Source organism: Erythranthe guttata, chromosome 8, assembly GCF_056151865.1.
Source record: "Erythranthe guttata isolate IM_541 chromosome 8, IM_541, whole genome shotgun sequence".
Classification (NCBI taxonomy): domain Eukaryota; kingdom Viridiplantae; phylum Streptophyta; class Magnoliopsida; order Lamiales; family Phrymaceae; genus Erythranthe; species Erythranthe guttata.
This window is the reverse complement of record NC_142540.1, coordinates 23,974,526-24,000,479: the sequence shown is the minus strand read 5'-3', so window position 1 is coordinate 24,000,479 and position 25,954 is coordinate 23,974,526. Positions and strand designations below refer to the sequence as shown.

Genomic DNA, 25,954 nt, shown 5'->3' with positions numbered 1-25,954 from the left:
GGCAACTCCCACGTGCAACCACCTCACTCGATAAATATTACTCACCGCGAGACAACTCCCATGAGGAGACAACTCGCCCGAAATTCACTATATAATCACAAGCTCAAGTTAGCACGATTACAACCCTAGAAGCACTTAGAGACATTATGAGAATCTATATAGCCTGGCCAGCTTGATTACTCAAATTTATCTACTTGTTTTCGATGGGTCATTCATTAAAACGTGGCCACGGTCCAAACATACTTAAGACCCACGAGGTCTAACAAGGGGCACGACCCCCATAAAAAAAATCTTGAGAGTCTGATCCCCTCCTCAAGTACATCACGCACAAGGCTATATGTAAACACATATAAGCAACGCGTCAAAACATTGACAATGTCGAAAAATAACAACTCCCACGAGGAGAATACTAGCTCCGTGCTACTACATTATCGTGAGACAACATCCACGAGGACGTAACTCGATCAACTCGATTACCCTAGAGACAACTTCCACGAGGACGTAACTCGATCAACTCGATTACCCCATAGACAACTCCCACGAGGAGATTACTTGATCCGTGCTACTACATTATCGCGAGACAACTCCCACGAGGAGATAACTCGATCAGCACTATTACCCCGCGACAAGACAACTCCCACGAGGAGATAATTCGCTACTACATCGTCGCGGGACAAAACCGACGACTCAATTAACTTACATCGCGACGACCTTGTCGCGCTATGCGCCAACGCGCATTCACGCCCCTCCGACACACGCTCCAACGCGTTTTCGCATACCATTTAGGCCATACGCCAACGATCGACTTCTACAATTTTTACTCTCGACACGATTTGAGACCCATCACAACATGGCCCCCACATCGACTCGAGAGTGGGGGGCTTAATGATATGCCTAATTGGGCCAACCCAATGGGCCTACAATTTCTTTACCTACTGGGCTACGAGCCCAATATCGAAGACTAATATCACCGAGGCCCAAACACCTTCAAGTAAGGTTTGGGCCCAACAAAGCAAACCCAACCCAATAAACGACATATAAATAGAGGTTTTACTCATTTTATTAAGGTACGTCCTATTATCTGAGCAACACTACTAATGGTATTCTCTGGACTATTTCTATGATCAGCACGTCTGACTTGAGCGTCGGAGGGGTTTCCGCCGGATCAACCCCCGGCTTAGCTTATGTGTTCTATGATCGCAGGTACCTCAGGATCATCAAGTTGTCAAGCTACTGATCTGCTTTGCTCTCCCAGTTCGTTTTCTACACCACCCTAGGTGAGCTAGTAATTAGCATCATCAATATACTAATCCGATGAAATATAACGAGCCCGATACGGAAATTAAAGAAGATGGAAATGCAAGCTAACTAATGTACGATTGCCGGCCCTTCTAAACGGATATAATCATACATAACTTCTGTGAACTTCGTTGCATTGTTAGCGGCCTGCGTAAAAAATAGCGTGTTGCGTCCGACAAAAAGACGATTTCCTGGTACAGGAACACTGTAGTAATGGTACACCCCACGAATTCCGTGTCTTGCTAATGCATTGTCCATCCCTATAGTCCCCGTAGTGAATTGTGGAGGTGAATTTCGGTCGTTGAAACGCACCTTTAAACATATGCAACGAGATTTTCATTGTTTGAAAAATAAAGTAACAATTTTTTTTTAAGCAATATTCGGATCTTGTTACGAATTGGAGAATTATGGGTTGGGGCAGGATTCGAACCCTAGACCTGTACTCTAATAGTAGTTGGTACTTAACAATTTAATTGTTTGTACCAAAATACGAAAAATTAAAAATGTATTTTACCAATTTCAGAATCAATTCTTAATTTATCTTCTCTTCTAAGTGTTCTTGACTTTTAATTTTCGTAGTTGTTTAGCAATTTTTGCATGGATAGTATTTTTTTATTAAATTTTATTTAGTTATATTAAACGTTCTATATAATGTTTTAGAGTTTAATAAATTTCATATATTCTTTTAAATTTTCTGTACAATTACTACATATATAGGAGGAACAAAAGAAGGTCTCGTCGTACTTGTAATTCGGCAAAGTGTGCCGATGCAAGGGCCAATTGGAGAGTATAATTTCCCGTTTTTTTGACGTTTTTAACGTTGAAAAATATCTGCCATGTTGTTCCTACGAATTCTCCTTCCACATTCCTGACATGCAAAATGATACTTTTATATATATATATATATATATATATATATATATATATATAACATCACTAAAAATAAAAGGAAAAAATAAGACGAAATAAAAAATAAAATCGGTGTACGAACCTTGTAACCTGAGAGAAAAACCAGTCTTGACTATAATTGCTAGATCCAATAGTGAAAACTAGATCCTTTCGTGGGTACAGTTTTTCGTAACGCGCCCAAAGTCCGTACTGTCTGAACCTATTAATTAATTAATCAAGAACTAAAATCAGTAGTAAGTGGCGGAGTCAGAATTTTACGTACATGACTGGCAATATGGACCTATTAATCTATCCTGTAAATAATGTTTTTTTTTTAAAAGATGGCGTTAAAAGCCTAAATATATATTTGAGTTTTTTTTAGGATTTGAAGATCGAACTTTTCAACGGGTTTTTTGTATTGATGGATCTTGAATCTTGAATCCGGGTTTGGAATGAAGAACTCAGCGGCCGATCGATCAGGAATTCCAATCTCCCACAACGTTGGACCGTTTCTTGGAGCAACAAAAACAACATTAGTTGCCTGAATATTGGATCCAGGTGCGATAGTGATGTCTGAAGCATGTTTGTAATCTCCGATGAATCCAGGCACCCATGCGAACAAACTGTAATTTCCAGGTATCACATTCTTAATCGAAAAACTCCCGTCTTTGTTTGTTTTTGTCCAGAATTGATAGCCCTGAAATTATTTATATATAAAGAAAAATCTAAATTCAAGAAAATTTTATTCCTTTTCTAATATGAAAGAATTTTGCTAGAAATTAAAAATTTGTTCTAGAAAAAAAAATTAAAAAAAAAAAAAAATCAACCTTGTTTTCATATTGCCATGAGCCAACTTCTCCAGGTGGTACCAATCCCACATAGGCCGATGCACCGGGCACGGCTTGCTTGTTAACGAACCTATACGTACATAATTAGATTATATTATATATACAATTTTTTATTATTGATCGACAAACCATCTAAATTTATTTTACGTCTCAATTGTTATACAAATGATTAACAACTACCAGTCGCGAACAAGTAATTGACCGCTTAAAGCTCCCCTTTTATTCGATTTAACGAAGTCTTTTGAAATTGGGAAGTCATATGGCCAACTAGCTTCCTCCTCTTGCATCTGATATAATTAACCATTCAAAATATAGATTAAAATTGTGATTCAACTATTTTTCAATTCTCATGAATATAATTAAATTAAATAAACATCGTCCATACCCTTTGTTTGGCGTCAATCCAAAGTACGGAAGGATCGGCGTTTGCAGAATCATTGGAATTGAGATAGATATAAACTGGTCCAATAACTTTTTTCCAGTGTTCTTCAGTTTTAAATTTGATTGCTAAAGCTTCTCCAGCATAATGTGTACTAGTAAAATACTTTTTTTTTTCACACATAATTAAGCTAGTTAGTAATGGCAATATATGTAATTACATAAAATTGAAACAGGAAATAATTTCATTATTTATTATGAAAATAAAAGTACAGTTTCCCTAAAAAAAAGTACTGTTAAATTTCTATAATTAATACAGTTGGAACCATCCGAATTCTTTTAATTTAACGAAATATTAATTTATATACTCTTTAATACATTGTCCTCAAGTTGGTACAAAAAAATATATTAATTAAAGAGGTTATTAATTTATTGAATAGTAATCTATCAAGATTCTATTGTACTTACATGGAGAACAGTTGGACCGAGATGAGTGGTGAGATCTTGTTTGAGAGGTCCACCTGTCCGAAATTCATTGGATGGTGTTATCATCCAAAACCCTAATGAAGGGTTGCTGCCTACCCATCCATGAACCTTTATATCTTTGTTGTCACATGTGTATAGGTATTTATCATCCACCTATATAATATACATATAATTTACACAATTAAATATTTAAATTAATGCATATTTTATTTTTCGTAAAATGAAGGGTACTTTATTAGCAATCGATATAACGAAGGGGTGTCGAATCAATTAGCTTGTAAAATATCGAATAAACTACACAAGTCTACAAAATCAAATATAATTTAAGAGGCAATTGTCAAATGTCACCATTGACTTAATTAGTGTAAATAAGAATGCTTAAAAATAAATAAACAAAATTTACCTCCCCGTTGAATGCGGGATTTGTTGCGTTCGTTAGGAGAACAGCTTCTTTGTAATCGAGCACCTTCCCGTTTTCACGATCCTTAACCTTTGGCATAAACCTTTGCCTCGAATCAGACACAGCCATGTATTGAAACCTAACATACATATAATGTAATATTTAATTTATAATTAGACTATTATAATTTAATTAGAAAATTAAATGTCTTCTTCAATATATATAAAAATGAATATATCACGAGTTATAATACTATATGATATTTATATGTTACATGTTTTCGTTGAGCTTGAACACAACTCTTCCTTCTTGGATGTAAAAAATCGGCCATCCCGGTAAACGCTCAAGAACCGCGTATGTGTAAAAGCCAGGGGAGTCTCGTAGCATTACAAATCTTCATTGATAAGAAGTCATTTTGGAGGTTAATTAATAAAAATCTGATTTTTTTTTTTGTGGTATTCGAATTTTGGAGTAATATTAATATTTAATAATACCTTTTATCGACATTTAAAGGAGCTTCTGTGCTGTTGAAGGTCCATGTTCTGGTGAACGAAATCTCGGTTTGATTTTCGTTTTGCACTATCACCTTATAACTTGTTCCTTCAAAACTGCACACTCATAAATAATTAAAGAGAGAATTTCAAAAAAGAAAAAAAAAATCCTTTAATTAATCAAAGAATTATTTAATTTATGTATGCATGCAATTTATAATTTAGTGATATATACTTACTTGTCCGTTTGATAGGGATGTCCTGTTTTGTTCCAAACAATATCCCAGTGTCTGTCAATTAATTATTAATTAGTACAATGTTACATTATTAAATAAATATTACAATTAAACCCATTGTCAAATAATTTTTTTTTTCAATTACACCCCTAATACATTATCCGGGTAAATTTTGAATTTAATGACGAATATTCTTGGAATCTAGAAAACTCTATTATCGCCGACGCCTCAAAAAGGAACGACTGTTAGGCAATGACATGTATCTTAGGGGTAAATGTAATTCCGTACACAAAGAAGAGAGGGGTGTTTTCGTAATTTAAGTTTACCTTGTCCGTTATAATATAAGTATATGTTTATGTGCTGTATGTTGATTATAAAATATTATAGGCATATCGAAGATAAAATGATGCAAATTCGATACCCTCTATCCGCTTCGTTATCTTTTGGAAAGAGCAAATTATAAATTACTTAATTTTTTTTTTAATCTTGGGGGCCACGGCCCCTCTTGACAAAATTACAGGCATATAACATGATAAAATGATGCAAATTTGATACCCTCTATCCGCTTCGTTATCTTTCGGAAAGAGCAAATTATAAATTACTTAATTTTTTTTAATTTTTTTTAATCTTGGGGGCCACGGCCCCTCTTGACAAAATTACAGGCATATAACATGATATAATGATGCAAATTTAATTTAAATTCGATACCCTCGATCGGCTTCTTTATATTCCGGTAGAAGCAAATTGTCACTCCCTTTGTAAGTTATACTAGTGACTGCACCACCTGGTACTGTCAATCTCATACTAACTATTCCATTGCTTATTACAACCTGCCAAACATTTATATAATTTACATGCAATTAGAACATATTTTTTCAACTTTAATAATTAAATATTAATAATCGATCGTAAAATAATATAATGTATAGTTTTATTACATGCTTATCGTCTTGAACTAATTGCAGTCCTGCTCGAATATTGTCTTGATTAAGGGCGGCTTTTCTGCAAATGCATATATTACGAAAAACCTCATCATCATCATTATTATAGATACACAAATTACATTCATATATATATATATATATATATATATATATATATATATATATATATATGTATATATATATATATATGCATGGCTGTACTTACCTCCTGTGCAAAATCTGAGAATTAGCAGCTAAAACAAATATCTGTAGAACCACTCCAACGAACATCGATATTCCCATTTTATTTTTTGCTTTCCTGAATGAATTATATATATATATATATATATATATATATATATATATATATATATATATATATATATATATATATATATATATATAGAAAATAAAAAATAGACTCACATATATTAGATTAATTCCCGAATAATTAATTCTATAGTTCTTATGAACTCATATATATAGTTCCACTTACATACATTTGCATTACCCTAAAGAATTTTGAAAAAAAGACCAAGTATTTAAATAATATAAGAAGTAAGAACATAATAAATTATTTATGTCAAACATGCAAGTACATGCATTAGAAAATTTGACTATATAAATATAAATATAAATATAAATGTAATAAATACATAAATATATATCAAATACATGAGTTGTAGCCCATGTACTAGTTCACAACTTGCTTAGTTGGTTGTTAATTAACACTGCAATTAGGGTAAATTAATCAAAGTCTTTGGTTCCGGTTTGTAACGTGGGGATTAACAACTGTCAATATATAGGTTGACATATTTTATTTATTTATTTTATGTTAAAAAAAAATTAAAATCCTATGACAATTAGGAAATTACTTTTTTTTTTTTTTTTTTTTTTATTAAAAGGTCAAGATATAAATATGTGAAGTTATTAAATACTATGTCTTAGTTCAAATTTTCGATTTATATTACATGTTAGTTAGATGTTGAGTTCTTTCGTCAAATCTTTATCTATTCTAAAAAAAAAAATTAACACAATCTTGTGCATTTATTTAAGATATAGACAATGTTCACCTCTAATTTTAAGAAATGTCAGTAATTCGAAGAAAATTATATCATATATTTTATTTAAGGACAAAATGCGTTTCGCCCCTTATAAATTTTCCATTTTCGCACAAATTCAAAAAATGGACAAATCGCCCTTCGAAATATTGTTTTGGTTGCAATTTTCCCCAAAATCCATTTTTTTGTGGGTATCACGCAATAAAAATAACATTTTAAAGGGGTAATGCGCAGAAAAATAATATTTTGAAGGGGCAACGTGTAACATAAATAACATTTGAAGGGGCAACGTACAACAAGAAAACTCAATTCCAATGAATATTCTATCGGGTCAATGTTCAACAAGAATAATATATTTTTGAAGGGGGCATTAACTTTTAAAAAAATTGAAGGGTAAAGTGCAAAAATATGAAATTTAAAGGGGGTGACGTGCAATTTGCAAGTATTTACCGCTTGTTTGATGTTATTTCTATGAAGACGGCGGTTATATGCAAACCCATTTTTTTATGAGTTCAAAAACACATAAAACAGTTTATTAGTTCAAGCCGTGGATTAATCTAATTTTATTATATCAAGACCAAAGATGACAAATATACCCTTATCCACAAATAATACTCAAATACAAATAAATCTTATTTTTAATTTGTTCAAGACCAAAAATCAAAAAAAAAAAAAAAAAGAATATCACGACTGCCAAATAATAATCTATGCAAAATATGTATGAATGAACATTAATCTATGCTTATTTCTTGTTGGGTTGCAATGATTTGGGCGATTTTGAAAAAAAATTGAGATTGAAATTGGTTTTTTTTATTTTTTTTCGTTGGTTTCCCAAATCGGTTTATCCAGACCGATTTTGTACACGAAAATCGGCGTCATAATGCCGATTTTTGTTAACCAAATCGGCGACACAACGTCGACTTTACAAGTCAAAATCGGCGTTCTAATGTCGATTATTGAGTACAAAATCGGTTTTCGAATACCGATATTTTTTGAATTTTTTTTAAATAATATATTATATATTTGGTTAATTGATATTTTTTAAATATTTGAAACGGAAATGTTTATCACCATTTGGTGGCGTCTACCACTCCTTTAACCCAATCGAGTAGAGCTTTCCGTATCTCAAATATTTATTCGTTAGATAATTCATTTGAATAATCCTCTATTAATCCCCTAGGTTGATGCATAAAGTATGAGAAAACGGTCTTAAAAAAACACAGATAATAAAATCGGTATTTAAAAACCGAATTTTGTAGTACAAGTCGGCATGACAATACCGATAATACAAAAACAAATCGGTGTTGTCATGACGATTTTTACTACAAAAATCGGTTAAGTACCGATTTTTATTAAAATAATCGGAATGTGGTTACCGACTTTAATAACAAAAATCGGTATTTGCAGACCGATTTTTGGTATCGTCGAATTTTTTTCCCAACAAAAAAAAACGACCCAAAAGCAAAAATAAACGGTCAAAACATATTTCATTGTGTCCTCCACCCTCGTAAACCACCATATCATTGCTTTCTGGTTCCATCGTGAATGTTTGGTATGTATTTGACAATTTTGGTGTGTAACATTTCTTGGTGGGTTTGTGAAGAAGAATGAGAGTTTTAAGTCGTGAAATAAGGAAGGGGGGTTTCTGGATTTATGTATTTTATTTGGTCTTGCACAAATGAAATGGATTTTATTTTTATTTTTTAATGTTTTGTATTTTTTATTTGATTTTAAATTTCATTAAGGATAAATTAGTATTTTTATGTTGGAGGTATTGAACTAATAAAAAAATGGGCTTGCATATAACCGCGACCTTCTATGAATACTTCCAAAAAATGTTTCTGGGGCCGCCGCGCCCGAATTCTATAAACCTTTAATTTATTTTGTTAGCTAACTTCATCAATATTTTAGTCGTATTATCCCCAAAAATTCTCAACTTTCAATAAAAAAAAATTGGTTCAACCAATTCTTGTAAAATTGAATTACTGTGTACATTATACAAGACGGTAACCATTTTTACAAAGGGCAAATGGCAAAAAGACTCATCACATGGGACTTAAATGCACATTGGTCCACAAAAAAAAACAGTCTCACAATTAAACTCATCCCCATGTTTTTAGTCTAAAATACCCTCCATAATATAATTCTTATCAATTCGTCCATTATGCTCTAACTTCCTTAATATTACACATTGACCTCGGATTTAAACAAATATATCACATTAACCCCCAAAATATTTTTTTTTTCAGAAAATAATTTATTTTCTGAAAAAAAAAATGGAAAAATAATATTCAATCTTTCTAAGTGAAAATAATAAATTGGATTATGGGTATTTATAAGTGAAAATAATAATTGAGAAATTTTTCAAAATTTCAAAAATCAATATTCAATCTTTCTTTTAAATTAAATCGTATTTTTTTATATTTTTCAAAATTAAATATATATGCATTTGTTATTAGTCGGGATTTTTGATATTAATAATAGTCAACATGACAATTAATAATTTATAAAACATTAGGTATACAATTATTATAATCATTAGATAATGTTATTTATATTATTATATTTATAGTTAGGATTATTATAACAAGGAATATATATAACATAAACAAAAGGTGTAAAATGATTATAATAAATAATGTTAAATAGATTATTAATTATCATATTCATTATTATTAAATAATTTAATTAAATTATTAACAAATATAATATAATAAAAAAATGAATGGACTTGAGCTTAATCCATTTAAGTTTTACGATTTGATTCTAATATTTGAATAAAATGTAAATGTAAAAAAAAGATTAAATCATATGATGTACGATTTAATTCTTACGATTTTTACAAACTAAACCAATTATTAAAAGAGAAATCACATCATAGTATTTTGATTATACTAGTCATATATAATGTTATTTTTAAAGTAAGAATATTAATTGAAATGAGATATGATCTATTTTTGTTAAAATATATTTTTAAATAATTATCTTATATATGATAAAATCCTCAATAATATTAATAAGTTCTTCTCAATAATTGAGGTAAATCGATTTAAATTAATTGAAATGAGTTATAATCTATTTTTTTAAATAAACATATCATTTTATTTTTCATTCGATTTTTTCACACTATCGATTTTAATAACATAAGTGAATTGATTCAATACTTTATATTTTTCAATAGTGGAGATTATATTGATATATTAATTAATAATAGATGTTTTGAAGTATTGAACTGTGATTATATATATTCTTTCTTATATTGCATTTGTTAACCATTTAATTAAAATTATTTAATAATAATTAATATGAAAATTATTAATTTATTTAACATATTTATCATTTACACCATAGTTGTATATTAGGGCGGGTCTGGGCTGGGTCCGGGTCAAACCCGGCCCGTGGCCGCGTCTACAGATTCTGGCGTTGACTTTTTTTTTGTTTTTTTTAAACTTTTTTCTTTTCCTGAAATTTTTTTCCGGCCGGTCAACCACCGTTGACCGCCGGTCTCCGACGTTGATTTTTTTTTGTTTTTTTGTTTTTTTGTTTTTTTCGATTTTTTTTTTCTTAGAAAAAAATATTTTAATTAATATTATTGTCTTGGCTACAGTAATATTACTGTTTGGGATAGTAATATTATGAATATTATTTTCCCGAACAGTAATATTATTGTCTAAGACAGTTAAATTACAATTGGGGAGAGTAATTTAGCAGCCAAGGCGGTAATATTAATTAAAATAATTTTTTTTAAGAAAATAAATTTCAAAAAAAAAAAGTCAATTTACATTTAAATTACTGTCTCTGACAGTTAAATAACTGCCGGAGACAGTAATTTAGCAACAAATACAGTAATATTAATTAAAAATATTTTTTTAAGAATAAAAAAGTTAATTAACAGTTAAATTACTGTCTCCGACAGTTAAATAACTGCTGGAGACATTAATTTAGCAACGAATACAGTAATATTAATTAAAAATATTTTTTTAAGAATCAAAATGTCAATAAACAGTTAAATTGCTGTCTCCGACAGTTAAATAACTGCTGGAGACAGTAATTTAGCAGCGAATACAGTAATATTAATTAAAATATTTAAAAAAAAAGCCAATTAAGAGTTAAATTATTGTCTCCTACAGTTAAATAACTGTTGGAGACGGTAATTTAGCAGCGAAGACAGTAATATTAATTAAAATATTTTTGAAGAAAAAAAAAGTCAATTAACAGTTAAATTACTGTCTCCGACAGTTAAATAACTGCTGGAGACAGTAATTTAGCAGCCAAGACAGTAATATTAATTAAAATATATTTTTTAAGAAAAAAAAAATTATAAAAAAATAAAAAATGTCAACGTCGGAGACCAGGCGGTCAACGGCAGTTGACCTACCGGAAAAAAAAGATTTCAAAAAAAAAAAAAAAAGTCAACGCCGGAGACCGGTGGTGGCGGGTCAAAATTGAAATTATGGTTAAAATTGGTTAATTGATGAAATTGGGCTAAATTTGGGTGTAAATCATGAAATTGGAGTTGAATTGAGTTTCAATGAATTGGGGGTAATTTTGGTATGTATAAAATGATTTTCCTTATTTGCAAATAAGTTTGAATGAACTGGATTTATTTGAAAGATAAAAAAGTTGGATGTCCCTCTTTTAATTAAGGGCCCTTGTCATTGACATATTTGTCATTTGCCCTTTTACAAATACCTAAAATTCGCCCAAGGCCCCCAATTTCCTAGGAATGAATCTGGGGTCATCATCCATATAATTATAATTTCTTAAATATGAGAGGCTTTTTTAAAACAAATTTAAAGGAAGGGAATTTTAGTTTACCCGAAAGATTTATTATTGAAGATATTCCGAAGGAAAAACTAAAAAAAAAATCATATGATGTGAAATCGTTAAGCTTGGAATTACAATAGAGTCGATAAATGAGACCGAAATGTATACTAATCCGACGAAAATTAAGAAAACCTAAAAAGATAATTAAAGAAGATGGAAATGTCAAGCTAACTAATGTACGATTGCCGGGGGCCCTTCTAAACGGATATAATCATACATGATTTCTCTGAACTTCGTCAAATTTCTAGCCTGTGTTAAAAATAGCGTGTTGCGTCCGACAAAAAGACGATTTCCTGGTATTGGAATACCGTAGTAATGGTACACCCCACGAATTCCGTGTCTTGCTAATGCATTGTCCATCCCTATGGTCCCCGTAGTGAATTCCGGAGGTGAATTTCGGTCGTTGAAACGCACCTTTTAAACGTACGGAAACGAGATTTTCATTGTTAAAAAAAAATATCATAACAAGTAAAAAATAAAAAGAAAATATGCGTTTTACTAATTTCAGAATAAATGCTTAATTTACGCTCTTTGACGCTTAATTTTCGTATTTTTTTAGCAATTATTAGCTTTTCATGCTCTTTTTTTTTATATATATAATTATATGTATATTTTTAGTTAATATGTATTAAATTTTTGTAATGAATTTTACGAGGAAAAAATGAATTTCCGTACTTGTAATTCGGCAAAGTGTGCTGATGCAAGGGCTAGTTGAAGAGTGTAATTCCCCTCTTTTTCGACGTTTTTAAGGTCAAATAATATCTGCCATGTCGTTCCGACGTATTCTCCTCCCACATTCCTGAAAATGCAAAATAATACTCGTACATATAGTATCACTATAAATAAAAGGAAAAATAAGACGAAATCAAAAATGAAATCGGTGTACGAACCTTGTAACCTGAGAGAAAAACCAGTCTTCACTATAATTGCTAGAGCCAATTGTGAAAACTAGATCCTTTTGTGGGTACATTTCTTCGTAACCCGCCCAAAGTCCGTACTGTCTGAACCTGTAAATAAATAGATCAAACAAATTAATTAATCAAGAACTAAAATCAGAAGTAAGTGGCGGAGCCGGAATTTTTCTATAATTTTTAGCATTGACAAAATAAATATATTACTCGAAAAATAACAATTCTATATAAAGGTTTATTAGGGTTTGAAGAACGAACTTTTCGACGGGTTTTGTGTATTGATGGACTTTTATTGTTGGATCTGGATTCGGAATGAAGAACTCAGCGGCTGATCGATCGGGAATTCCGATCTCCCACAAAGTTGGACCGTTTCTCGGAGCATCGAAAACAACGTTAGTTGCCTGAATATTTGATCCTGGTGTGATAGTTATGTCTGAAACATGTTTGTAATCTCCAATAAATCCAGGCACCCATGCAAACAAGCTGTAATTTCCAGGTATCACATTCTTAATCGAAAAAATCCCGTTTTCGTCTGTTTTGTTCCAAAATTGATAACCCTGAAATTAAAAAAAAAAAAGCAAAATTAATTTAAGAAATATCTTATTATTTTTTGGTTATTTTCAAGAATTTGTCTTGGAAATTTATTCTACGAAATAATAATAAAAAATAAATAAATAAATAAAATCAACCTTGTTTTCATATTGCCATGAGCCAACTTCTCCGGGTGGTGCCAATCCCACATAGGCCGATGCAGCGGGCACGGCTTGCTTGTTAACGAACCTATACATAATTAGATTTTATTATGTATACAAGTTTTGAATATTGATCGACAAAGCATCTAAATTCGATTTTACGTCTCGATTGTTATTCAAATGATTTATTAATTTATTACCAGTCGCGAACAAGTAATTGACCGCGTAAAGCTCCCCTTTGATTCGATTTAACGAAGTCTTCCGAAAGTGGGAATTCGTATGGCCAACTAGCTTCCTCCTTTTGCATCTGATAATTAATCATTCAAAAATATATATTAAAATTGTGATTCAACTATTTTTTTTTCGATTTTCATGAATATAATTAAATTAAATTAAATAAACATAGTTCGTACCCTTTCTTTGGCGTCACTCCAAAGTATGGAAGGATCGGCGTTTGCGGAATCGTTGGAATTGAGATAGATATAAACCGGTCCAATAACTTTTTTCCAGTATTCTTCAGTTTTAAATTTGATTGCTAAAACTTCTCCAGAATAATGTGTGCTAGTAAAATACTTTTTTTTTCAGACACATAATTAAGCTCATTAGTAATTAAAAATTGAAATATTAAATAATATTGTAATTATTTATTATTAAATATTAATTTATCGAAATTCTGATCTACTGTACTTACATGGAGAACAGTTGGACCGAGATGAGTGGTGAGATCTTGTTTGAGAGGTCCACCTGTCCGAAATTCATTGGATGGTGTTATCATCCAAAACCCTAATGAAGGGTTGCTGCCTACCCATCCATGAACCTTTATATCTTTGTTGTCACATGTGTATAGGTATTTATCATCCACCTATATAATATACATATAATTTACACAATTAAATATTTAAATTAATGCATATTTTATTTTTCGTAAAATGAAGGGTACTTTATTAGCAATCGATATAACGAAGGGGTGTCGAATCAATTAGCTTGTAAAATATCGAATAAACTCGACTTTATCTCCACAAGACTATAAAATCAAATATAATTTAAGAGGCATTTGTCAAATGTAATTTTTAACTTAATTAGTGTAAATAAGAATGCTTAAAAATAAATATATAAAATTTACCTCCCCGTTGAATGCGGGATTTGTTGCATTCGTTAGGAGAACAGCTTCTTTGTAATCGAGCACCTTCCCGTTTTCACGATCCTTAACCTTTGGCATAAACCTTTGCCTCGAATCAGACACAGCCATATATTGAAACCTAACATACATAAAATGTAATGTAATAATTAATTCAAGACTATTTTAATTTAATTAGAAATTAAAGTTAAATAGTATAAAAATGAATGTATCACAAATTTATAGATTACATGTTTTCGTCGAGCTTGAACAAAACTCTTCCTTCTTGGATGTAAAAAACGGGCCATCCCGGTAAACGCTCAAGAACAACATACGTGTAAAATCCAGGCGAGTCTCTTAGCATTACATATCTGCATCATTATATTTCAAATGTTATATATATAAGAAGAAATTTTGGAGATTAATTAATTAAAATCGAAATTTTTTTTGGTCGAGTTCTGATTTCGGAGTAATATTAATATTTAATTATACCTTTTATCGACGTTTAAAGGAGCTTCTGTGCTGTTGAAGGTCCATGTTCTTGTGAACGAAATCTCCGTTTGATTTTCGTTTTGCATTATCACCTTATAACTTGTTCCTACAAAACTGCACACACATAATTAAAAGAGAGAATTTCAAATTATTAATAAAAAATAAAATGAAAATCATTTAATTGGTCAATAATTATTTTATTTATTTATGCATATGTAATTTATAATTTAGTGATATATACTTACTTGTCAGTTTGATCAGCATGTGCTGTTTTGTTCCAAACAACATCCCAGTGTCTGTCAATTAATTAGTTCAATATTACATTATTATTCAACATCAATATTATTATGTAATTAATTTTAACAATTTTATTATGTTAAGAAATATATATAATATATATAAATCAATGATAAAATTATGTAAAATTGAATACCCTCTATCTGCTTCATTATTTTCTGGAAAAAGCAAATTGTCACTCCCTTTGTAAGTTATATTAGTGACAGAACCACCTGGTACTGTTAATCTGATACTAACTATTCCATTGCTTATTACAACCTGCCAAACATTTAATTTATTTAAAATGTTAGAACATATTTTTTCGACGTGTAAAAATTAAATATTAATAATCGATCGTAAAATAATAATGTAATAGTTTTATTACATGCGTATCGTCTTGAAGCAATTGCACTCCTCGAGACGGCAAATCAGCTCGAATAATATTGTCTTGTTTAAGGGCTTTTCTGCAATTACATATATTTTCGAAAAGCTCATTACGTATATGAATAGATACACAACTAGATATATATATATATATATATATATATATATATATATAATATGATATTCACCTGTGCAAAATCTCAGAATTAGCAACTAAAACAAATATCTGCAGAACCACTCCGACGAACATCGATATTCCCATTATGTTTTTTTCCTTCCTGCATGTAATTTGTTACGAAATATGTACTCGATTGCATCACCAAGAAAATTATATATATATATATATATATATATATATATATATATATATATATATATATATATATATATATATATATATATATATATATATATGGAAAATTAAATTAAATTTGATTGAGAAATACAAAATGGACTCGAAAGACTCACCGAGGAGATAAAATTAAATTCTTCGAGCAAGATGATAACTTTTAATTCCCGAATAATTCTATAGCTCTTAAGAACTGATCATTTATATATAATATAGTTGACAGAGGCAATAATAAAATTTTCATTCGATAAATTATGTTTTCCTTTTTCGAGTTGTTTTGAATTACGATTACGTGGTATATAATAATTGACCATCGATTTTAGGACAAATGTTTATTGTTTTACCATTGAATATAATTTTCCCTAATAAAAGGTCAAATTATAAGTGTGAAGTTATTATTTACAAATATAATAGAATTAGCAATATGAATTAAATGTTAGTCATCCTGTGGATTAGATTCTCATAAGCTGAAATGGGATATGTAATAAATTAATATTTTAAAATATATTAATTGAATTCCCAAATTGGAGAAAAGCCAATTTGAAAAATCAATTACATTTTTGTAATTTTGAATTTCTTTTTTCTATTTAGTCAGTAGTTAATTGAATTTCCATATTGAAGGAAAAGCCAATTTGGAAATTAAATTAGCTTATTTTATTTTTTAATTAGACAATTAGATATATGGATGTTCAAAATCAATAATGTGACTCGATTGTTAAACTCCTTCAGTCTTTTGACTGGCACTTATATTAAATCTTTGACAATTTTAATGTTATTAAAACTTTCAAATAATAATTATTGTCATAAGATTATATTTTTTCTATTGCTTATTGATATAAGGAAGATAGCTATATATTTTGAAAATGAGGCAGTATAATCTTTCACAAAACAAATGCATCTATTACATTAATGATTTATGTCTAAAAAACAGACCAGTATTTAGTGGATTACAAGCAAAAATCGTTATTATTACTATAGTAAGGTACTAATTACATGACATAGTTGCATTTAACTCCGAGATTTAACTTTCATAACGAGATTGAGTAGGGTTGAAAGTCGGATGGATCGGAAGAGAAACCAGCCTTGCGAAAAGAAAAAAAAAACATTTTTTTTCGGAAATCAATAACAATACTTGTTAGAATCTATCAATGACAAAGGGGGAGATTGTTAGAATTGATTCTAATAAACAAGGGATGAGTAAAGACTGGTACAACAAGTCCTTATGTACCGTGAAACACAAAAGGGAAGTTTCCTTGTTTACCTTAATTCTTTAATTTGTCATTAATTGTTTCTTTTATATAGGAAACTATCTTATTAATTAAAAAGAGTTATTCTTAATTTAATGACTTGTGTAGAAGTCTTGTGAAAGAAGAATTCCTTCTTGCCAGATATTACACACAGATGTGTGATTTGTGAAAGAGAAAGAGATTTCTTTTATATATTGATTTTTTATTGTTTGTCATTAATTGAGAATTATTTATTATATGGAGTCTTTTATTGGGAATATAAATCAAGAAGTGCTCTTACGGATCTTCTTATCTATTCCCATTAATTAGTATTTTATTAATTGTGGAAATTAGATTAGATAAGGAATAAATAATTAGTTTTCAATATTATATGAAATTCCTTTTCCTTCGTGACTATGACTCTTTAACCTAATTGTCTTTTCTTGTACAGAAGATTTGTAATCTCACAACTATATATAGAAGAACTTTAGACGTCTGTGAGTACGCCTTTTGTTGAAGAGAAAAATCATAGTTTTCTGCTCTTTTTATTTGCTGCGTTTGGAACATATTTTTATCGAGAGAAAATATACAGAGAAAATATTCTTGGCTCTCGTTTTTATTGTTCCATCGTGATACGTGATTTTCATAGAAAATAAACCGGCTTCAAGGCTTTGTGGTGAAGACACCAAGATTCAAGGAGTATCACAAGTTTGCTTCTTCTATATAAATAGAAGATCGGTTCTTCGGGAGAGGGGCTTAAACAGATCTCGGGAGGAGATCGATCCGCCGACTGAGGGATTCAGCGTTGAAGGGAGTTCAACCGTGCGGAGCAAGGGACGTGCTGCGAATTGAAGATTTATAATTCAGCGTAGTATACAAGAACGGCGTCAACAAAGAGGGAGTCTTTGTATATTGATTAAGTCCTAATATTGTATTCGTAAAACTAAAAATTAGTAAATTTTATTTGCAGGCCTCCGTGGATGTAGGGTACAATTGTATCCGAACCACATTAAATTTGTGTCTCGTTTATTTCTGTTCTTAAAAATTGTTTCACGAACTGTTGCAACAGTTCACGCAACAGTAACGGAATACTGAATCTGACACAAATAATTTATATCTGCACGAAATAAATTCTAACAGGTATCAGAGCCTATCACTAGATACACTTAGTGAGATTTTGGGATTTAATTTTTTTTTATTTTTTTTGTGTAGAGATATGAATAATCATCGTGAAGGCGCATTCCTACCACCTCTCTTAGGTGAATTGAATACTCTGATTGGAAAATAAGGATGAATATGTTCATCAAATCTATTGATGAATGGGCCTGGCGCGCGATTCTAATTGGTTGGACACCTCCTACCTCAATGAATGAGTCACACGAGATCATTCAAACGCCAATAAAGAAGTGGAGTGATGAAGAAGTACGGATAGCAGATTATAATTCCAAGGCAACCAATGCTATCTTGAGTTGTATCGACGACGACCAATTCAAATTGATATCAATGTGCAAATCAGTAAAAGAGGCATGGGATGTTTTACAAGAGACCTACGAAGGAACTACTCAGATAAGCGAGTGCAAACAGACTGTCGCTGAAACTGTTGAAATAGTTGGACAGACTGTTAAGACAGAACTTAGGTATGATAAGTTGCATTCAATACCTGCTAAAAGATTAACTCCGTTAAATATTGCAGGTGATGATGGGGATTCAGAAAACAACAGTGATGATGACGTGTCAACCTTGGAAGAATTAAAGGAGTGCTATGAAAGGATGTACGAAAAATTTCTTCAGGTATGCGAGTCTAATAAATTCTTAGAAAAAGAGAAGCTTGTCCTAATTGAAGAAAATAAAGTGTTGAAGGTAAGAATTTCTACTCTTGAACAAAATGTTATTTCTTCTAGTAGAGAAACATATAGCTTGAAGGCTAAATTTGCTCAAACCCAAGATGTTATTTCTAAGTTTAATACTGGTAGGGTAACTTTGAATGAAATTTTGAACATAAATCAGCCGAACTGCGGTCGTATAGGTATAGGGGGTAATCAGCTATCTAATGATGCATTGAAACAGAAAGAAGATCCAAAAAGAAAAATCAATTTTGTTAAAAAATCCACTGTTTCACAAACTGTTGCGACAGTTGCATCAACACATTCATCTCAAAGAAAACGTTTTGTCCCTACCTGTCATTTTTGTCATGTTCCTGGTCAATACGACCCAGGTGTTTTAAGTACTTGAAAATGGTTAAAAGAATAATGGCCCGCTCACCACTTTCCGCTAAAATTGATCACACTTTTGTGTCGTCTCAAAAACCCAAGATAAAGGCTGATTTAGTGAATAAAACTCAACAAAAAATCTGGGTAAAGAAGTCTGATCTTAATTGTTTATCTGCCATTACTTCTTTAAAATCATGTGATGATAGTACTAACTGTTCCAACAGTTCTGGTGACAAAGCTAGTTTGGGGAATAAAAAACTTGGTAATCTGAATTGTGATAATTTGTATGCGAAAAATAAGTTTACGAATCCAATTCAGCATTCAAGAACTAAGCTTTTACTGATATTTGTCATTGTTTCATAAGGAGCTTGGTCGAAAATGGGGTTGTCTCAATTGATTATGCTGCAACGGAGAATGAATTAACGGATGCTTTTGCAAAAACCCTTGATGCACAGAGATTTGATTCCTTGCGAAAATCGCTGGGAATTTATGTTGTTTAATCTGGTGCAATTGCATGAACTATTGCAACAGTCTGTGTGTCCAGACTTGCAACTTTTAGTGGTAGGACACTTCATATGTTTTTGCCAATGTTTTGAAAACCTGACCAAACATCGAACCGGACGCACCATCGGGTCATGGTTCGACCGGTTCAACCGAGGTTCAACCGGGTTTTTACTTTTTTTTTCAAATATAATTATTTTATTATTTTAATACTTTAAATATAATATCTTACTTATTATTTACATTTTCTTCCAACTTTCTTCACTTTATTATACAACCTATTCCACTTTCTTTTTATAAAAAAAGAATTTATTCATTTCTTTCTTTCTCTCTCCTATCCTCTCTCTCTCTCTCTCTCTCTCTCTCTCTCTCTCTCTCTCTCTCTCTCTCTCTCTCTCTCTCTCTCTCTCTCTCTCTCTCTCTCTCTCTCCCTCTCTCTTTCTTCTTCATTATCAATTTTGACGCAGAAGCCTCACATTCCTCTTCTTCCCTTCTTCTTTTCTTTTTCTTTTTGTCTTTCTCCTAAGTTCATCGTTTCTTCTCTACATCTCCACGCAAACATATAGTTTTTTTTCCTTCCATCATAAGGCAAATCTCTTCTCTTCTTTATTGTTGCTTTCAACTGAACAACACTTCTTTTTTCTTTTTTTTCTTCAATCGAGAAATATGGCTGCCACCACTTGGATCGGGTGACATACGAACCCAGATCCGTTCACCCACAGCCCTATCCGACAAGATTCAGTCACCCATGACCACCATCGACGTAGATCCGGCCCTTTTGTGCTAAAAACCGGTTCTCGGACCGGTTCGCGGGTTTCCCGGTTCTTACCGATCCAACCGGTTTTTTGGTGATTGGCCCAGGTTGTTGTCCATTTTGGGTTTTCAGATCTAACTGGACCGGGCATGGCCACAGTTCGCGGTTGGACCGGTCGGACCGGCCGGTCCGGTCCGGTTTTCAAAACATTGGTTTTTGCATCTCATATAGGACCTGCATTAAGCATACTGCATATGATTGAGACAAATGTGAATTTGGTACTTCGTGTACTTCTAATCTTTGTGGGGGTAGAACTTCACCAATTCCCAAAATGATTACTTAAAAGGCTCCAACTTATTTATTTCTCTGAATAGTCTTGTCATGGTTGGATGTTTTTATAGGGAAAAGCTGCCTCTTTTAATGAGTGAAAGCTACTCTTGAACTACTATTACTAATATATATATCTACAACCATTTGGTCAGTGAATAGTTCGAAGCCTCTTTGAGTCGAGCCAGTAAATCACGTGGCCGAAAGCTCGCTACAAGGCTCAATTAGAAAGCCCAGGGGACTACACATTGCACAGCCAATATAAACTATATATATGGTTAGTGAATAGTTCGAAGCCTAGTTGAGTCGAGCCAGTAAACCACTTGACCGAACACTTACTACAATGCTCAATTAGAAAGCCCAGGGGACTACACATTGCACGACCACCATAATCTCGTTCCTTTTAATTGCTCTGTTTTTCATGGGAAAAGGATACCATTAGACGTGTGTGTATGCTACCTAATAAGAGCATCTTTGTGTTTGACTTGGGATTATTAAGTTTATTGGTCGCATTGCCAGTCTGATTTTTGGGGATTGCGCTTATCATGAATGTGAAGATAAATCCTATATATTTTGTTTGTCCATGCAGTATCCTATTCACATATGTCTCTTCAATCATGTCTATTTCTCATGTTTATTTCTTTTCTTGCATTAGGCATTATTTATTAAAAAAAAAAAGAGAAAGAGAGAGACGGGATTTTTGTTCATGTGCCGGTTCAATTTGATCTTTTGTTGCAACCGGATCTATTGGGCTTACTCCTCACATTTCCTCGTTTCGTATGAAGTTTGACAAAGTCTGTAGTCTTTGTTATTTAATGTTGGATTTGATATCACTATCCTTTGATTTTCGCATTGCAATTATCGTGTGGTATTGAGTTTGTGAGTTTGTGATTTTGTGTGCACGTCATGTATGGTGTATCTTCTCACTTGCTTTCAAGATTCTCTCTTCGTTTGATCTTTTTGTTAAGTGTTTGAACAGATTGCTCCACACATCGATATCATTAGTCAATGTTGATTTATCTATGCATGGAGATTGCCCAGAAAGGGGGAGAAAAGAACAGCAACGCTGGCATGAACACATGGGGAGTTCCGACAACTGTTGCTACAGTGCATCAGACAGTTGCTGGAACAGTGCAGGAATGCAGAGGGAGTTCAGACAACTGTTGAGACACTGCATCAAACAACTGTTGGAATTGTGCAGAAATACAGGACAAATAATGAGCATTCTGAAGAGAAGTTGTTTCTGGTACTGCATATCATTTTATCTGCTTTTATTTTGGAACTATGGTTTATTTACGGTTTACACTATTTGCTGAACTGTTTGACAAACTGTTGCAACAGTTTATATGTGCAGATGTTATTCTGAATCTGCTAACCCTTGTTCATGCAGGTATCATATATTTAGGGGGAGTAAATGTTCTGACCAATCAATGCCAAAGGGGGAGAGTGTTAGAATCTCGCTGGGATTCTAAGTCCACAACACGAAGTGGAATTCTATGGAGATTTGTATTAATATGAGGAATATATTTTCCTTAGTTATCTCATTAGATAATTTGAGAAGAAATAATTTATCTCTCCATATTAACACATGAACGTGTGTATCCAAAATAGAAGGAATTTCACTTCTTCTAATATTGTGTTTGTTGTCATTAATTGGTTTAGGTCTTCACAAGAATATAAAAGGAGGAGCTAATGCTGACGTTATTTGCCGAGTCTTTTATCACGTGGATGATTTACCACGACGCCCTCCACCGCCCTCCAAGTCTACCAAGCCAAGTAAGCAAAGGGGAAGAATGAAGTCATTTACAAGAGGAGCTTCCTAAGGATCATTTACAGAGGGGGAAACACATGCAGGGGGAGCTGACTCAGTTGTGAACCACCTGCCGAAGCCACTACTGCTAGAACAGTTGCTGAAACTGTGGTACTTACTATTGCAGCAGTTGATGCCACTCTTGTTGCTGAGAGAGATGATGATGAGCTGTTCCTTTAATGCTGATGATGATCTTTAGTTTTATTGTTTCCTTTTATCCTCTATTGTTTTATTTTCAGGCACTTTACTCAGGGGGAGAAAATAATTATAATCAATCAATGACAAAGGGGGAGATTGTTAGAATTGATTCTAATAAACAAGGGATGAGTAAAGACTGGTACAACAAGTCCTTATGTACCGTGAAACACAAAAGGGAAGTTTCCTTGTTTACCTTAATTCTTTAATTTGTCATTAATTGTTTCTTTTATATAGGAAACTATCTTATTAATTAAAAAGAGTTATTCTTAATTTAATGACTTGTGTAGAAGTCTTGTGAAAGAAGAATTCCTTCTTGCCAGATATTACACACAGACGTGTGATTTGTGAAAGAGAAAGAGATTTCTTTTATATATTGATTTTTTATTGTTTGTCATTAATTGAGAATTATTTATTATATGGAGTCTTTTATTAGGAATATAAATTAAGAAGTGCGCTTACGGATCTTCTTATCTATTTCCATTAATTAGTATTTTATTAATTGTGGAAATTAGATTAGATAAGGAATAAATATTTAGTTTTCTATATTATATGAAATTCCTTTTCCTTCCTGACTATGACTCTTTAACCTAATTGTCTTTTCTTGTACATGGGATTTGTAATCTCACAACTATATAAAGAAGAACTTTAGACGTCTGTGAGTACGCCTTTTGTTGGAGAGAAAAATCATAGTTTTCTGCTCTTTTTATTTGCTGCGCTTGGAACATATTTTTATCGAGAGAAAATATACAGAGAAAATATTCTTGGCTCTCGTTTTTATTGTTCCATCGTGATACGTGATATTCATAGAAAATATACCGGCTTCAAGGCTTTGTGGTGAAGACACCAAGATTCAAGGAGTATCACAAGTTTGCTTCTTCTATATAAAAAGAAGATCGGTTCTTCGGGAGATGGGCTTAAACCGTGCGGAGCAAGGGACGTGCTGCAAATTGAAGATTTATAATTCAGCGTAGTATACAAGAACGGCGTCAACAAAGAGGGAGTCTTTGTATTTTGATTAAGTCCTAATATTGTATTCGTAAAACTAAAAATTAGTAAATTTTATTTGCAGATCTCCGTGGATGTAGGGTACAATTGTATCCGAACCACATTAAATTTGTGCCTCGTTTATTTCTGTTTTTACAAACTGTTTCACGAACTGTTGCAACAGTTCACGCAACAGTAACGAAAAACTGAATCTGACACATAATTTATATCTGCACGAAATAAATTCTAACAATACTGACTCTAAACATTTTCGGAATTCGAAAATTTATTCCAATTTCGTAAAATTTGGAAGTATCGGGAGATCAGAAGTTTCAAAAATTCCAAATAAATTGTAGTTGAAACAATTTTCGAAAATTTAACTGAAAACTAGGAATTTAATTCAAAATTTTGGTAATTTCAAATAAAATCACAAACAAATTGTAATTTGTTTTTTAGAGGAAAGAACGAAATAGTATTAGGCACTTACGACCAAATTGGAAGGAATGGAGAACCCTTCTAAACAATATCCGCCACAGAGATAGAAGCAAGATTATGAGCGAGGCAAAAAAAATCACAAACAAATTGTGTTTTTGTTTATGTAGAAAATATTATAATCTCACTTATTAAAATATAATTATGCGTGTATCGAGGCTCCTTGTGCCTTTAAGCAATAAAAGTATTCTTTTGGAAAAAAAGAAAAGAAAGAAAGAGTGTGCGCGTGCATGTGTGTATATAAAATTATTTAAGAATATATTTTAGAAAAAAAAGAAATTCTTAACGGATCAAATTTGGATCGGAAATTGAAATTTTCAAAGAATATAATGACATATAATTCTAATTGCAATACGATAATATTTGTTCAAAAGTCCAAAAACCCCTAGATTTGAGTAAGTACGGATCTGCTCAACCAAACACCTTATTACTAGATTCTACTGTTTAATCAATAGAATCTAATAGTACTCAGTTATTTATTGTTGTTTTTCCAACACCCCTAAAATAATATTACGGGGTGCTGCCCCGAACCCCGTTAAAAACTTAGTTCATGCATCAATAAAAAGAAATTGGAGTTTTGACTTTTGATCTACACGATATTTATATATATCTCTTTAGTAAGACTTCAAATGACTCATAAGATTCGTAATGTGTTTTTGATTTGTTTTTTTCTATCTTTGTTGTATATATTATTTACATTAATTTATCGTGTCTCACTAGCAAAATCATAAGCTAGAGTAGTACACATCTATGATGCACGGAAACTTCAACCCACACGTGTTTTCACGTTTTGGAAACCGAAATTCCATGACATATGTCAGAAACGTTTCGTGGCCGTTTTCATAAATATTTAAAAGTCTCTGGGACGTTTCTAATAATAATACGTTCCCACACAAAATAAATCCAAATTCATTTTAAATAAAAACTCTGAATTTCATACGCTTAAAAAAAATCTGAACTATTATGCCTTCTTTTCACTTCTAGTGTATGCCTAGAATATAATTTCTGGAACAATATTAAACATTATAATATTTTTAGAAATTATGAATGCATTCCTATATTTTTATTTTTTTATGCCTTTTTCCCCACGTTCCCGATCCAGCTTTTTAGAAATAAGAGTTTCCCCGTGTTTGTTTCCCTATTTTCCCGTGTTCATATTCTCGTATCCGTACTGCATAGGTGCACATTAATCTTTGACAGTGAAACTTATAAAGTTGTGATTCGATCAATATAATAATGAGAAAACATTTAAAAAAGATAGACAAATAATTTAAATATATATTTAGTAAGTTAATTCATTATTTTATGGAGGAATCAATTTTATTTCCTTTGCATTCTTTTTTTCATTTCAAAGTTCTTGATCAAATCACATACTGAATTGTGAAAATACAACT

The 25,954-nt window shown here is 31.6% G+C and overlaps 2 protein-coding genes and 1 long non-coding RNA gene across 4 annotated transcripts; 1 reads left to right on the top strand and 2 right to left on the bottom strand.

The window, feature by feature from the left end:
* Window positions 1–2,004: 2,004 nt before the first annotated feature.
* LOC105964937 (uncharacterized) lies at window positions 2,005–6,252 on the bottom strand. Its single transcript, XM_088821374.1, has 14 exons — window positions 6,176–6,252; window positions 5,965–6,028; window positions 5,735–5,856; window positions 5,030–5,080; window positions 4,794–4,907; window positions 4,574–4,693; window positions 4,303–4,438; window positions 3,882–4,052; window positions 3,421–3,579; window positions 3,216–3,322; window positions 3,015–3,105; window positions 2,586–2,884; window positions 2,291–2,407; window positions 2,005–2,167 (listed from the first exon to the last, which is right to left on the bottom strand). Exons 1-14 carry the CDS (start codon window positions 6,250–6,252, stop codon window positions 2,005–2,007), a joined length of 1,791 nt encoding a protein of 596 aa, XP_088677500.1.
* A 5,756-nt stretch (window positions 6,253–12,008) lies between these two features.
* Window positions 12,009–14,928, bottom strand: LOC105954846 (uncharacterized). Its single transcript, XM_088821373.1, has 10 exons — window positions 14,809–14,928; window positions 14,564–14,699; window positions 14,132–14,302; window positions 13,854–14,012; window positions 13,641–13,747; window positions 13,438–13,528; window positions 13,007–13,305; window positions 12,728–12,844; window positions 12,513–12,636; window positions 12,009–12,251 (listed from the first exon to the last, which is right to left on the bottom strand). Exons 1-10 carry the CDS (start codon window positions 14,919–14,921, stop codon window positions 12,009–12,011), a joined length of 1,560 nt encoding a protein of 519 aa, XP_088677499.1. The 5' UTR covers window positions 14,922–14,928.
* Window positions 14,929–17,793: 2,865 nt separating this feature from the next.
* On the top strand, window positions 17,794–24,197 carry LOC148768881 (uncharacterized). Of its 2 annotated transcripts, XR_016033295.1 has the most exons (3): window positions 17,794–18,424; window positions 18,497–22,322; window positions 22,467–24,197. It is a non-coding gene; the product is annotated as an uncharacterized LOC148768881 (long non-coding RNA). The 2 variants fall into 2 exon arrangements; XR_016033294.1 differs by having other exon boundaries at window positions 17,794–22,322.
* The last annotated feature ends 1,757 nt before the right edge of the window (window positions 24,198–25,954 follow it).